Source organism: Grus americana, chromosome 5 (genome assembly GCF_028858705.1).
Source record: "Grus americana isolate bGruAme1 chromosome 5, bGruAme1.mat, whole genome shotgun sequence".
In the NCBI taxonomy this organism is placed as follows: domain Eukaryota; kingdom Metazoa; phylum Chordata; class Aves; order Gruiformes; family Gruidae; genus Grus; species Grus americana.
In genome coordinates this window covers 45501847-45516667 of record NC_072856.1, presented here as the reverse complement: position 1 = coordinate 45516667, position 14821 = coordinate 45501847, and the positions used below count along the sequence as shown (strand labels likewise).

General features: G+C 41.3%; 1 protein-coding gene across 3 annotated transcripts in view; it reads right to left on the bottom strand.

Annotated features, from left to right (window-relative positions):
- TTLL5 (tubulin tyrosine ligase like 5) overlaps nt 1-14821 on the bottom strand; it is a 150404-nt gene that overhangs the window by 11907 nt on the left and 123676 nt on the right. For all 3 annotated transcript variants that reach the window (XM_054827980.1, XM_054827979.1, XM_054827981.1), the window contains 2 exons: nt 13843-14063; nt 6551-6636 (listed from right to left, as the gene is read on the bottom strand). In XM_054827980.1, coding sequence (XP_054683955.1) covers nt 6551-6636; nt 13843-14063 — 307 coding nt within the window. The remainder of the gene's footprint in view (nt 1-6550; nt 6637-13842; nt 14064-14821) is intronic.

Below are 14821 nucleotides of genomic sequence, written 5' to 3'. Positions count from 1 at the left end.
GGCCTGGAATGCTGCTTTTGGCAGAGCTTTTTTACACTCTTCTGGGATTTAATAGGACTTACACACAGATTTATGATAACTGGATAAACTCTAACATAGTCATGCCTTGTTGATAATTTGTATCTATTTTAAAGGTACTGGTTAGAGACATCAATATTTGCTCATTGCTAGTGATAAGGTAATGGTTCCCTGCCCCTTCAAAGAGTACCAAGAAATGGGGTAAGGAGAAGGTCTTTTCCTTACCCTTCTCCTTTCCCTTCTGGTCCACCTGGTACTACAGGCTTGTCTATCATTATCTGACCTGGGACAGATGCAGCAACTATAGCAGGGAGAGAAATTATCTTTTCCCCCTTCCTGTTTGCCCTCTTTATGAGACTGTGGAAGTCAGCAGGGAGAGGGAAAGAAGATTCAGGATGTCTTTGTGATGCGTGAGAGAACAATGGCTTTAGGAAGATAATTCTAAGAACAAATGTGAAACCAAATATCCTCCATTGTAACTGATTCTTTGCCCTCCCAAAAAGGGAGGCACAATAGTAGGATTCACCTCAAGCTCTACTGCTTTCCAAAAATATGATAAAATGGACTGATTCCGTTTCTCAATAACCCTTTCTCTGCCACGGAGATGGCATTACAGTGAGAGATGATGACAAAGTTATTACTGCTGTTGACAAAGGCTGTACGCAGGGTGAGAGGCTGCACTGGAAAAGTTTGATGCAAGGTGCTGGATGTCACACTGCTGTTCCCATTCAGTGACCCACCCCCTGAGCTTCTCATCCAGACAGGTGGTTCTGGAAGGATTTATGTGGAAGAGCTCATCATTACTCAATTCCTGGACTGGGATAAGTAATGAGGTGACATCAAAAGTTGTTCTTTTTTGTCATATCTTGTACCTGAGTAGCCCAAGTAGTCTGAGGTAGAGGTTACTTGAGGTGTACATTTGAAGGTCACCTTTCAAAGTCAAGACCACTTGTGCAGTCAGTCACAGCAACAAGAGAGAACCAGGAGGATGGCAAATGAAGACTGGAATTAACAGGATTAGTGGGAGGGAGGAGGCGTACCAGCAATGTGCTGTGCAGAAACCTGAGTGATTTCTTTTCCCAGCTGCTCCTGATGAAGGATTTGGACAGTGTGGTGAGACCAACTGAAATCATAGCCAAGGTTCCTCTTGGGAATGTGGTAACAACATAAAAATAAATACATTGGTGTTCAACAATCTACTGCCTTCCGAGGCTGCAGGGAAGCCTGGCAGAAGCTGAGGAAGCCTGGACAAGGCTGGGCAGCTGGGAATTCCACCCTACTGTAGCAAATGGCTGGGAGTCTGACACAGGCCATGCACAGTGGCAACAGTACATATCCCATCCCGTCCCACCCCCACCCCTTAACACTCCAACAGAGTTGAGAGACACTGGCTGATAAAAGAATCTCCAAATCCCAGGCATTTTCTTTGTTTAGATCTGGAAAACAATACAAAGTGATTGTGTCTTGTTTAAATGCCTGTTGTGTTTATTTGCCTTTTTTTTTCTTTTCCTGGTGCAGGACAATTTTGAAGCTTGTATTTTTGCATACCTGCTAGAAGAATCTCTTCTTTTCTTTCCTTAAGCTTATATAAAAGAGGCTGCATTTCAGGAATAATGTTAATTCAAACAGTGGGTAGACAACAGCCAGTCACAGCTTAGCACCTCCAATGTTAACTCTAATTTCAGGTTTCCAATAACAAGACATACATGACTTTCTTAAGAAGGACTATACAATAATCTTGGATATAAAAAACTTTAGAAATACACAGTCTACCTATAGATTTCCTGTAAAATGAAAAAAATCTGAAGTGTGCTAGATGCAGAGAAGAATAAGTGCAGGAACGCCCCTTACTATCACTAGTTTGCAAGCAGGCTCTGTTCATTGCTCCATACTGGACCACACTGCTCACACATTGATCTCATTTGGATGGTGTTCAGACACTGCTCTGCACCTTAGCCTAAAGAAGGGAATCCCTAGAAAACTAAGAACAGCAGCCTGCCTTCTACATGGATTAGATCCACACCAGCTTCAACTAGTCTCTTGGCAGTTCAGGATCCAGTTTTAAGCTGTTTCAGATGATGATACACTTTATTTCAAAGAGTTGCATACCTTCAGGACTTGGCATTCATGCAGATATGGGTGCCAGGTGAATGTCCAAAGTAAACAGACAACTGTACATCATCCTGCAACTAAACTCAGATACAGACCTGGGAATCACAGGGAATAAAATCAAGAAGTTTCCTCCCTACCTTCAGATTGAGTTTTGACATTCACTTTCTGCATGAAGTATTCTCAAGAGAACTAGAATACAAATAAATTAGTTTTGGACTCATGCTTTAAACCAGATTAGGTGGAGATCTGAGACTTTGCATGAATTAGCAGTCTTCACTGCTGTCAAACTCAGATAGGATATTACTAACTTTTACCTCTCCTAATCAATAACTCTAATGCTTTTTTTTTTTCCCTCCCAGTACACGCAGTGGAAAAGCCATGTGGACATTAGTAATATAAACATTAGCACAATAAAACTGCATCACTGTTAATCAGTCCAAGTATGAAAAGGTGAAAGTCCTGTCAAGTCTGAAGCCAGACATCAGTCTTGCCCAGCCTTAATCACGATTCCTATTTGTTTGTAATTATATAGGGTATTAGCACACTGTACTTTTGCAATAGCAAAATGGAACCCCAGAGCCATTTTGTTTTCTGAAGCTTTTAAAATAAAACTTTCATAAAGTCTCAAGAAGTTGACAGCCAGCATAAGAGAGAAGCACAAAGACAGAAGACAGATTTCACTCAGTTGCTATCACCTTTACAAATCAAACCAAACCAAACCAAACCAAACCAAACCAGCTGGGGTCATCACCTTGTGCATCCCCTCCACAACTGTACTGAGGGGTTATACTTTCAGATTGTTCCTGTTTCCAGGCTCTTGAAGACAAGAGTCCAGCCCAGGAACAGAGAAGCTGCCTAGGACTATACTGTTACATTTTCATAAAGTGTCCTTCATCCTCTATTCTCCCTAAAACCTGCTTTGTGTGTTAGCGTTTTTAAAAAGAAAGAATAATAAATATAATAAATTTCTAACTATGAGGTATTCCACGTAGCTACAGAACTTCCCTGATGTTTCTTTCCAGTTGTTCAAAAGCTAAATTCTGGTCAGAAATATGACACCTTTTTTACCTAGAACTTTACTTTCTTGAGAAAAAGAACTCATGCACTATTCACCTAACGCCACTAGAGAGGAACAGAAAATAAAACAGCAAAATATGGCAAAACATCTCCATACACCTTACATTGTTAATATATACAGTAAAAAAAAAAAATGACCAGCCTGTAGGTTCCTGCCTTCATCATCTGAACTCACCATATCAAACACAGCCTCATAAAGAAAAGCCGGAACTGAATAACCCACCATACTACTTAGCTTAGCTCTTACTCAGCAAGCTATATTCTGAAGACAACTTGGAAAAGAGAATTGATTTATTAGTTCACAATCACTCAATTTCACTAATACTAATTGAATTGCTAAATTCCATGAAGCAGGAAACAGTCAGTGTAATGCTGAGGGACCCTCAAAGTAACACAGAATAAAAAAGCAATGTGATAATGGCTGCATTTTCAGAATGACTGACAACCCACTAGCAGCTGGATGTTCAATTTCAGTGAAAAATCAAGTCAGAAGCATTTTGAATGTTCCTAGTATTCTTAGTATTTCTTTAATAGAAAAAATCCTGTTAAACTTTCAGGAAATTTGATAAGAAACTGTCTGTTCAGACACTACAAATAACTCCCAAATGACAGCTTACAGATTTAGCTTCCTCTCTGTAGTTACGCATGAGAACCTCTGCCTTCTCTCTCGTTGTGCCAGTGGCACACAGCTCACACACAACTTCTGGCTCTCTGTGAAACGAGGATGAGGCTGCCACACTTTCATTGTAGTGGTGGCTTGTTTCAGATTCCTGAGCTGCTTTGCAGAAATGCTGACTTTTATTCTCCTTTTTATTTCATCTCAAGGAAACTGTCCTCAAGAGCTTGAGCCAACTGCACAACGGTATCTACTACAGGTATTCTTCTATGGCTGCAGTACTAACCACCAGTGAACTGTTTTCTGGACAATCTGGTTAAAAGTTTCCATACTGCCTGACCCTCTCTTCCTTTGAGCATCATCTTTACTTTTGGTTAGATCATTTGTGGCACCTTTATGCTTCTTCTCTGCAGAGCCCCATAGCTATCCTCAGATAGGCTGTTAGAGGAGAAGGCCTATTCAAGCTTCTCAGACATTTTTGACCATTTGTGTGTGTGTTTATACGGAGGTTCTGCATGGTTCCTCTTTTATCTTTGCAACTTTTCACAGCCTTCAATCTTTAAATGCCTGCAATTTATTCTGTTATCTGCTGTGTCTCCAACCCCTTTAGTTGGTATCTAGGTTACTAAATGCATGTGAAACAGTAACCCCAAGTAAGCTGCTGATGAGGGAAATCAGGGCGCTACTGTAAGCAATCAATGGAGACAGTGAAGAAGAAAAACAGCTGTTCCTGCAGGAAGGACCAGAGTAGTTTGAGACACACAGACTGGGCACAGCAGCCTCTGACGCATACCAGTGGCTTGGTGCAAAGCTGAAGAAAATATCATTCCCCAGTTTCCAAGAACAAACATTTTGCTCTAGTTAGTTCAAGCACCACAATATTTAGCACTGTTCTTGGACTTATATACCTCTTCTAGCGACAAGGAAGCTTTGAGTGACCCACACACCATGGTTCTGCTAGCCTCCCCCTAGCCAAACTAGAGTTCTGTCTAAGCCCTCACACTCCTAGCTAAACAGCAGGCTAAACCCTTTGTTTCAGCTTCATAGAGGATAAGTTTAGTACAGTGCAGCTAGCCTGGTCCTACAGAAGGAAACATGAGCTGAAGTTCTCAGTTCTCACTGGATTACAAGTATTCCCAGAGGGAGTGACTACCCTGAACTCTGTAGTTGTTATCTAGCCTATATTCTTCCTGCAGCTCTGGCTGTTGCCTTCCATCATTAATTTTATCAACAATCCTCACGCATGCTCTCCATAAATATTCAGAGAAACAGAGAAGGATAGAAAAATGCTACCTAGAGTTATCACAGACACATGTAACAACAACAGTATCCAGAGGAGACAGAGAGAAGCTCTTGCAGAGGTTAAAATTAGACCGTGGCAACTGTGAGAGCGCTCTTAAAACTGTGAAAAAGGTGGCAGAATTCAGCACACAAACACCTTCATGTAAGTCCACTCAGCAAACCAGTTTGGTCAATATATTGAGAACTCCATTTTTGCATTTACTTGTAAATTTATGTGTAACCTTGCTTTATATACTGTACTAAAAACTCAACTTGAACTATACAGTAGAACAGAACTTTTGCCTCAACTATACATATACTACAGTGTTGACATAATTTTATTTATTTTGATAATCTCATTATATTCCATTCCTACACTGTCACATTCCAATGTGCTGTAGGGTCTTTTTTATTGACTATGGCTATTCACCCTATAAAATTTCTGGTAGGATAACTGGAGTTTTTGGCAGGTGGTAAAGCGTGGGAGGCAGTTTGGGACTGTACGATAAGTGCATTAGCTGAATGTTTGTGCTAGAGGATCAGCAATAAAATCACTGACGTTAATAATGGAAATGTCATCTTTAAGTTTCGGAGCTAAATATTCAAGAGATGAGTTGGGTAGTTCACCCCTACGCAAACTTTTCTTTCAGCCTGTGAAAACACAGAGATCCCTGCATTAGTGATACTCATGTTTTCAGGGGTTTCACAGCAAAACAAAAGGTCAGAAACATAATTTTTTAAAGCATTCTAGACCCTAATTTGTCCATATATTCCATTACAGCATCATCACAAATTACTGTGGGCCATGCGTAATATGGGTTCATCAAGACTACACTCTACCTGCTAATAGGTCAGCATCAATGAAAAATGGATTGAGACCTTAACAGAAGATAAACCTGTTTGAATTAATTAGCCACTAAGGAATTATGAAGATTTGATTCTATAAGTCTCAGTGATTTTCCTTTGGGAACTTTCACCTCTACTGATTGACTTCACTAGGCAGCTGATCCACAAGTCTCAACTATGTCTTTCTGAACTAAGGGGCTTTTCTGCAAGACCGAAGAAAAATGTCAAGAATGTCCTGGCCCTTTATTACAGGCCAAGCTTAAACAACAGAGCATCTTTGAGCCAAAGCCTAAAGCAAAGAGGGGCCATTTTAGCCAAGTCTTTCTTCCCAGCCACATTTTTAGGGATCTTCCTCTTCCAACTCTTTCTATGAAACTCAGCCTTCACTCCCTTCTGTTTAGTCTTTTTAATCCCAGGAGGAATAAATCCCCTGCACAGCTGAACCCAGACTGTTACCTAGGAACCACTACATGCAGAGTAGGCAGCTGTGTTTCTTCTTCTTCTTGCTGAGAAAGTTTCTTCCTTGCCAGTTCTTGAGAAAGAGGAAAACATCCCAGCATGCCCACTCCCACTTTCCTGGTCTTCCGCACTGGCACTCACCTGTGGAATTTGTCCCTGGCTCACAGGATGCAGCACTGTGAAGGCTGTTCTCGAATCCATTTGGTTGCCTTTCAGTGGAGGTCACCCTAACAGGTAAAAGCATTAAATTAGACAGAGATAAGAAGGGACATACCAAGGAAAAATAAGTCTCGAACAAAAAACTGAGAATTCTCCTAGTTTAAGTAATCTCACTGGGACCATAGCTACGAAGTTGTGCCTGAAAATGGTATGAAAAAGGCAGTGACAGCAAATGACTCCAAAAAGGCAGAGCACAACAGATGAATACTCAAGCCACTAGCAAGACCTCGATGTGCCTAAAACACTTAATTGTCCCACATGCCTTAGAAGCTGATTCTGGAGGATAAAGGAGATAGTAAATGGCATTGGACCACCAAAGCACAACTCAACTAGTAATGCTGCAGTCACTTCATTCCAGTGATTCAAAGTGAAATTATTAAGCAACCTTAGAACAGAAATGCACATGCTGGCAAAAACACACTACATTCAAAAGTTAAGTCCTTGCATTTTGTCTCAGCAGACACAGCTCATTTAGGCAAGATTTCTCATTTGTCTTGGAAACTGAGACCCACAGGATGCATTTAACCTCTAGTATTCCAGGGCCAATTCTCAAGCAGATACTTTATACAAATCCTCCTGCATTTATTTCAGCATCTGAGTTACAGCAAAATTATATTCTGTGGACTACAACTGCACTTCCTTTAACTGTTATAAAGATTCATTACCAAACTGAGACCATGCCCTCCTACATGAAAAATGGGTCTACTCACAAGGCAAGGTCAAGCTATACAGCTGCAATGATCTACTTTGTCCTTAGAATCTATACAATTGATCCATCTATTCCTGGTTTGTTGTCTTCTCCTTATCCCTCCTTGCCTTTCTTCCTTCCTGCCCAATTCTATTCTGATCACTCCAGACTCCTGTGTGTACACTCCTGTCTCTCTGCCAGAGTCCTTCTTCACTCCTTCTGCTCTGCAGTGTTACACAGTTACTGTGAGCTCTTCCCCAGAAAAGCACTGTAATCTCCAATCCCCATGTGGTGCCCTGATGACTAACAGACCCAGGCACATGTGTGCAGTTTCTATAGTTTTGTCTGAAACCCTTTGCTTTCGGATTTCAAAGTCAGCAAGTTGCCAATAATCCAGGTGCTTCTGGCAGCTAGAAGGCCAGTGAGGGACTCCTGTATTTTATCTCACTTGAATTTTAGTGAAATAAATTGGAGTTCATACAGGAAGGGAGAGGAATGCAGATATGACATTTGCAAAACACAACCCCTTACTTCAGTCAGCCATAATTTGAAATCCTATTGTCAAATGAGGTGCCTGTTTCTATGTTTATTGTCTCTTGGAGAGAATTTTGGATCTGTACTTATGGTTTCTTTTGCTGCTGATACTGCATGGTCCTTTTGGGAGCTGAGAATCCAGATGGATCTTTATGCTTCTTACATAGAGATTCCATGCTCGTGATTAGCTTGTCCACTTTGTTAACGCAGCACAACTGACAGCCAAATTCAGCTCACCCTTCTGTAGGTAGAATGCAAGACTAGTGGTTGAAAATGTCATCAAGACTGCCAGCAAGTACAACACCAACACAAACAACAATAACAAAAAACCAAAACAAAAAAAAGCAAACAAAAACCCCCCAAAACAGGGGACAGTCACACTTCTACCTTAAAGGGTGGTTTACATTTAGAGCATTTCTTTCTCTTTACAGACTTGCCCTTCTTCTTTTCTGCCTACCTACACTGTACCTTGATTCTTGCAGTTTCAACCATCACCTCCACACAACTCATTCTCAGATCTGCTTATGGGTCATAGATCTCCCACCACACTAAGCTCACCCCTCAAGTTCTCTCTGCTGTACTGATGGAAGCTCCAGTGCCAGATCATATTTAAACTAATTTAATCCCTTTCCACTTTCTTCTTCCTTGGGTTGGCCAAAACCCTACTGCCTTTCTCAGTTTCCTGCTTTTAATGCCTGTGTTGGTTTTGCTTCCACTTCTCCAGTGCAATCCATTGTTATGTTCTCTTCTTCTTCAATACTAACAAAACCACTATCCCCTGCACTTAAATATCTGTCATTGCCCTTTTCTATCTCTTATACAGCTAACCCCTCCCTGAAACTGATACTGACTTCCTTCATTTAAGCATTAAACCAGCCCTAAGCTGCCCAGCCTTAGACTGCAAATTTGGAGGATGCTCTTGTTCCACAGGTGACAAAAAATACTTTCTTGACTAAATTTTGAACACTTTTAACAACCTATTCCAGGGATGCTATGAATGCATCTAACGGTCCAGGGAGGACAGAACTGACACTAATAAATGCACATCACAAAAAGCCCAGGTTTGACAAGAGGACAGCAACAGGGAAGTGAAGACCCAGAGCCAGGGAGGCTTGTTCCTCTTTGTTGCTCTTGGACAGGGTCTTTCCACATGTGTATCTGTGTGTATGATCTGAGGCTAGCCAAAGGCTAAGAGCTACGGGCCTAGTGAGCCCAGCTGTGTCAGGGTGTTAAATCAAGGCATGCCTCTCAGATGCACTGCTTTTGCTGCCAAAAACATCTAAGGGTCAGGCAGCCTGATTAACCCAGATGCTCAGGAGCTAAAAAAAACAAGCGTGCCGCAGTACAGCAGTAGCAAAAAAGTGAAAGTGATTCCACTAACAGTTACGTGCTTGCTCTCCTGCTGCCTGTCCTCTTTTCAGTGAGCACTCAGTTTGTATGCATGATGTACCTGGCTCACTTAAGACACTTCACGTGTGCCTATGAATAAGCATACATGGAAAAGAGAGGTTGCAAACCGGAACCATAGTGTTTTACAGGGCTTGCTCTGTGGCCATCATTCTACTTTTGGCACATTTGCCAGGCTTGGCCAGCCTGTCCTAGAACAGCTGGCAACTGCTGTATCCAACTGCAGTCAGGACTCCACCCTGCCGTGGGATGGGTTTCCTGAACCCTGGAGAAATGCATCACCTCTACCCTATTTCTGTACTAGTTACAATAGAGCAGAACTTTGGCTCTTCTGCTGCTGGCACCATACAAAGAAAATACACAGAACAACAACAAGGTAGAAAGATTTTGTGCTGTGATGTTAGGACTTGAAGGGAATATTCATTTCAACAGGCTTCCTGAACAGAGTTGTTGGCAATGACATTTACAGAGAAGTTCAGTACAAGAAATTTCATCATGTTGATCAACCTCCCCAATAGTTTGTGATGATCCAGTCTATTGCTGGTAAACTCTGTGATCTTCTTGGGCTCTCTCTCTCCCTGATAACATCTTGAACTATATGTTCCTTTTCTCTACCTGGCATTTCCTCTCTTTATATTCACTGGTCTAACATTGACAGCTGAATTTTTCTGAGATCTTTTCTTTGAGTGATAGTTCTGTTCAAGGCCTTGCTGTACTTGCTGCATAGTTAGTGAGCAAGTTTCTGAAAAATTACTATAGGAATGATAGCATAAAAATACATGTTTATTGTGACTTGTCATTCCTAAAAGCAGAAAGATTTTCTGGTTACCACCTGTACCAGTTCACTCTAGGTTCTAACAGTTGAGCTAATATATTTTTCTACTTTGCATGCTGTCATCTGTAATGTGAATATTTGATACACCAAATGCTGCTTTCCAGGGACATCTGCTTCATTCCACGGCTTATGAATACTATATCTGTGATCTCTGTCTCAAAACGTTGCTCTCAGCAGGTCTCTTCGTGGTTCACAGACCTGCCGACAGCAGCGGCAACATGAGCAGTGGAAAGGACCCTGTTTGACTCTTGGAAAGAAAGAAGAGTTTGTTGTGTTAGCTATTCAAAAACTATCTTTCTACTTGTGATATGAGCATATTTAATCAAAACTATGGAGCCCCATGAGACCATTTTATGGGGCTACATTTCAGCATAGAACTACATATTAAACTGTTTCTCCCAGTTAGTCTTTTTCCACGCCTTAATGTGGGCCCCGGTTTTCCACTCTGTTAGCTTAAGCAAGGAGTCTGCTTTGGACACAATCCATTACAAAGTCAACCTACCACCTTTTACAAGTTGAGAGACTGAGAAAACAAGAGGGGCCAGGAACTGAAAAGACAAGACTGAATTGTCTAGCTGTTTCATTACTGTTTTCCTTTATGTTTTAGCCAGGGAAGTGTCCAAGTTACTAGATACTTTTTGAATTAGTCAGTAATGTTCATCTTTAGCATCTCATTCTGTTTGTAGTTGAGTTTTCTACTTCTTTTCTTCCTCTTCTGGAAGCCACGTGTGCTGGCTGGGAGAGAATTGATAACGCATGCAAAGAAGAGATAGGTCAAAGAGACAAAGTTGATTTTAGTTTGTCTTCACAGTCCAGTCGCTGGAGAAATTCTACAAACAACTTTAAAAAGATGATCTTTATTAAGATGTTAAACAAAAGCCAGGTGGTGCAAGAGCAGACAGAGAAATAAGGTCTGGCTTACTGAAATATATGAGGGGGGGAAAAAAAAAAAAGACACAAGAGCTTTTGAACAGAATGGGATTAGTTTCAGTGAGTCTTGTGGAAATAATATATAGCACTGAGATCTTCTTTGAGGAAAGAGATCAGGAAAACAGCCAGCAAGTATTAGGGGTGAGAGTGGGCAGCAAATAAAAAATGACCTGACAGAGAAATGAAGCAGCCAAAAAGCCAAAATTAGATTAGATGTTAAGGAGAGTGATATTTGCCATGTCATAACCTAAGGATATGGTAGCCCCACACTGGAAAAGCACAATTCTGGGTGCCACAATGCAAACACTCTGACAAACTGAAGAAAATACAGTAAATTCAAGGCAATTAAGGACTTGGCAGGTGGAACTACTATCTGAGGTTAACAAAACCTCAACAAGTCTAAGCAACATGAGGATACTCCAAGAAGTAGGATATTCAAAAGATGGAAAGTATTTGCAAGGGAAAGTGTTTAGGGTGGTTCAGGAAGGAAGAACAAGGTACAACAGGATGAAACAACGGAAAAATTCAGATTGCACATCAGGAGAAACTTTCTGATAATAAGGTTGTCTAGATTCTTAAATAGTCTTCTATAGCACATGGTGGGCTTTCTGCCACTGGAGTGTTTTCAAAGTAGACTACACACAGTGTCCGAGAATACTTTGTACAGAATAACCAGGGACTGTAAAGAACAGGATGGAGCATGCAAACCATCTTTTTCTTCTCTAATCTACAATCTTTTGATGCAGAGGCTTCTCTCCAGTCACTCTCCTCTGTCAATGCATTTCTCGTCTTTTCCTGACAATGAATGGATTAAATTAGACAGAGACATAGCAGTTTTTAAATGATCAGCTCTCAGTATGCTGGAAATATAGCTGGGCACTGCTGTTTTCCATGTAAGTGAAAAAATGTTACTGCAAGATCCCATGAATGGCAAGAATGGGTTTGGAGCCTCGTGCTGGAGACTGAAAGGCAACTTGGAAAGTATTTCCAGAGTGGCTCCTTGCAGCCTTCAATACTTGGATTAGTTTTCTGAAATTCTGAAGGAATCTTTTGCTTTTTTTCCCCCTTCTGTGCATTTTTGGTGCTGAACTTTTTCCGGTTTTCCCACACTCCTGCCTGTCACAGAGCAGAAACCACAAAAATGCAGCAAAGTAAAGTCTGTCCAAGGAGCTGCAATTCCATCTCACAAGAATAAACATTTCCTCTGCCAAGAAGTGAGCACAGCACACCGGCATCTTCAAATACACATCCCTACGGCCCGGCAGAGAAACCCACTGACATAGCCTGTCACCTGTACTAACATAAGCTACCCAACATAAAAGAAATCAGATGGCAAACCCACCAGCATATACCTGCCGGACCTGATGCTCACATCTGCATTTGCTGAGTTGACAAAGTCTACTAACATCTTGTTTTCTTTTTAAATAGTTTTGGTGAATTAATTCAGCGTGCTATCTCTTAAGATAGCGCGAATACAGGCAGGAAATACACAAGCTTCCCCAAAGCAGTTCTGTCCAAGCTCCTTAAATATGCCTTACAGTTCCAGATATGATCCGCACACACTGACAGTGCCCTAGCATCTTCATCAGGTGCCTTTCATCAGTGATCTTTTACTAAAACATCTCTATTTAAGGAGGAAGGGAACACAGAATAAGGAAACCTCACAGGAAACTGCTCTGAAAGCTTTACAACTCTTCTGGCTGTAGAGTATAAGGGAGGAAGTTATGAATGCAATTTTTGCCCTTCAGTATTCAGAGATGAAACAAGTCTGAGGATATATGAGGAAAAACCTGATGAAGGCATCTAAAGCAGTCTGTCTTTTAGGAGGAGATACACAGAGAGCTAAGGAAGCTACCCAAAAAGGTGAAGGATAAGAAGAAAACCCAGAAGTCTTGCTCACGTTCTCTCATAATGCACAAGAGAGAAGACATACCAAGAAATGGAAATGAAGGAAACTTAAAACCAGTAAGCAACATTTAATGGTGAATTTTTTTGTTTGTTTTTAAAAATAACACACGCCAAATCCATCTACCTTAGAATGGCAAGCACTATATAGCTCAGTAAAAGTTAAAAGAAGGATTTCTACAGATAATGGGAAAGCTATTGTTACATTAGGCACAATATAAACACTTTAAATGAAATAAACACTTGTGCTTGAAGGCAAAAGTCAGTCATGTGTTAAATTTATGGGGAAACTTTGCTTAAGGGCAGATTAGCTTCTTAAAGATAATGGGTTTTTTGGGGGTATGGAGGTGTTTTTGGCAGCCTTTTCTGATCCACCAGATTCTAGCCCCCATCAAAGGTTAAATACTGAGGGAATGACGCAAGTGACTGAACATAGATGTCTAGTACCATACTTGGTATTCTCAAGTTATTTCAGACATCTGCATGGGACTGGCAGATACAACACAAGACCTACAGAAGACTTGTGTTCATCTGGAGCAGCAGCTAGAGGTCAGGTGGAATAGCCCTGGGCATCTAAAATGTCACTAGCAACCTCTATTTAGGTAACTGAATCCCGCCCCAGATCAGATACTTTTCTGATTCAATCTGGCAGTTGTTCCTATGCCCTCATGTTTGTATGATGTTACAGTCTTACCTACCTTACTATTGTGAAACATGAAACTGTAACCCAGTGCACACCTATTTCACTACACATAGCTCAGGTTACTCTGAGATTTATCTTGAACAGCATAGCCAAAAAAAAAAAATAAACAAAATCTATGTCAGACTTGCATGTAGATAGGTTCTTCTTCGATATTCCTTCTCAGGGGAACCAGTGGCAACTCCCTGTTATGGATGGGAAGAGATAAAACTTACTTGGAAATCCTCTGGGCTGCAGCCTTTCTGACCACTGCCTGCCTGTGGTTTGCTGGAGGCTTTGGAACCAGCTGAGAAGGCGTATTCTGGGATGGCATCACTTTGTGCAAACTGGCTGCCTTCTGGATACTAGAAGTGGCACTTGATGTCTTGCGGGCATCAGAGCCAGCTGGCATAGATATATGGCTGGTGCTGGATTGTGAGTAGTTGGCAAAGAGAGCCTGGTAGGAAAAAAAAAAAGATACCATAGTAACTGGCAATTACCTCTCTGAATATTGCTGAGAGCGCTAACGGAGGTGGGTGACATTTTTGTGTGGGATATCATCTGCCTGGTGAAGGCAACCCCAGGGCTCCAGGGACAGTCCCACGCATAAAAAGAAGAGTTAAGTGGTCAAGTCAGTGAAGTAGTTTTTAGAGCCGAATTTTATACCCTTAGAAGCTGGGACTACCTTCTAGGAAGGCAGACAAGCTCATTACTACCACAGAATGATACTATTTTCGATTGAAAAACAAGAGATCCTATCCTCAATCTAATCTTGCAGTGGGCTCCCATCCACAAAGTAGTAAAGCTTTTACTGATTTGACTGACTTTCTGCATTTATCTTGCTAAATTATTCTTTGTGTAGGAGGTGGGATTGAGACACAGTTCTAGGAAAGAAAAAGGTTATAGAAGATGTTGCAATGCCAGTTCTTCAGTCTAACCCTGGAGGTGCTTGGAATAACAAAAAGGCTCTAGGGTACCTTCTCTGAAAAAAGGGGCTTGAGGTCAGCAGCTGACAAAAAGGAAATCCCCAGTAATACCAGGGAACAGAAAATATTTCTATTCTTATAGCAGGTGGGAGAATATGTTGGAGATTCATCACAGGGAACAAAAGGATCTGCATATTATGAGACACTGGAGAACTGAACAGTGGAGACTGGCAAAGCAGGGAGTGGGGAACTGTTCCCTATGGGAGCTCTGCAAACTACTCAACTCTTT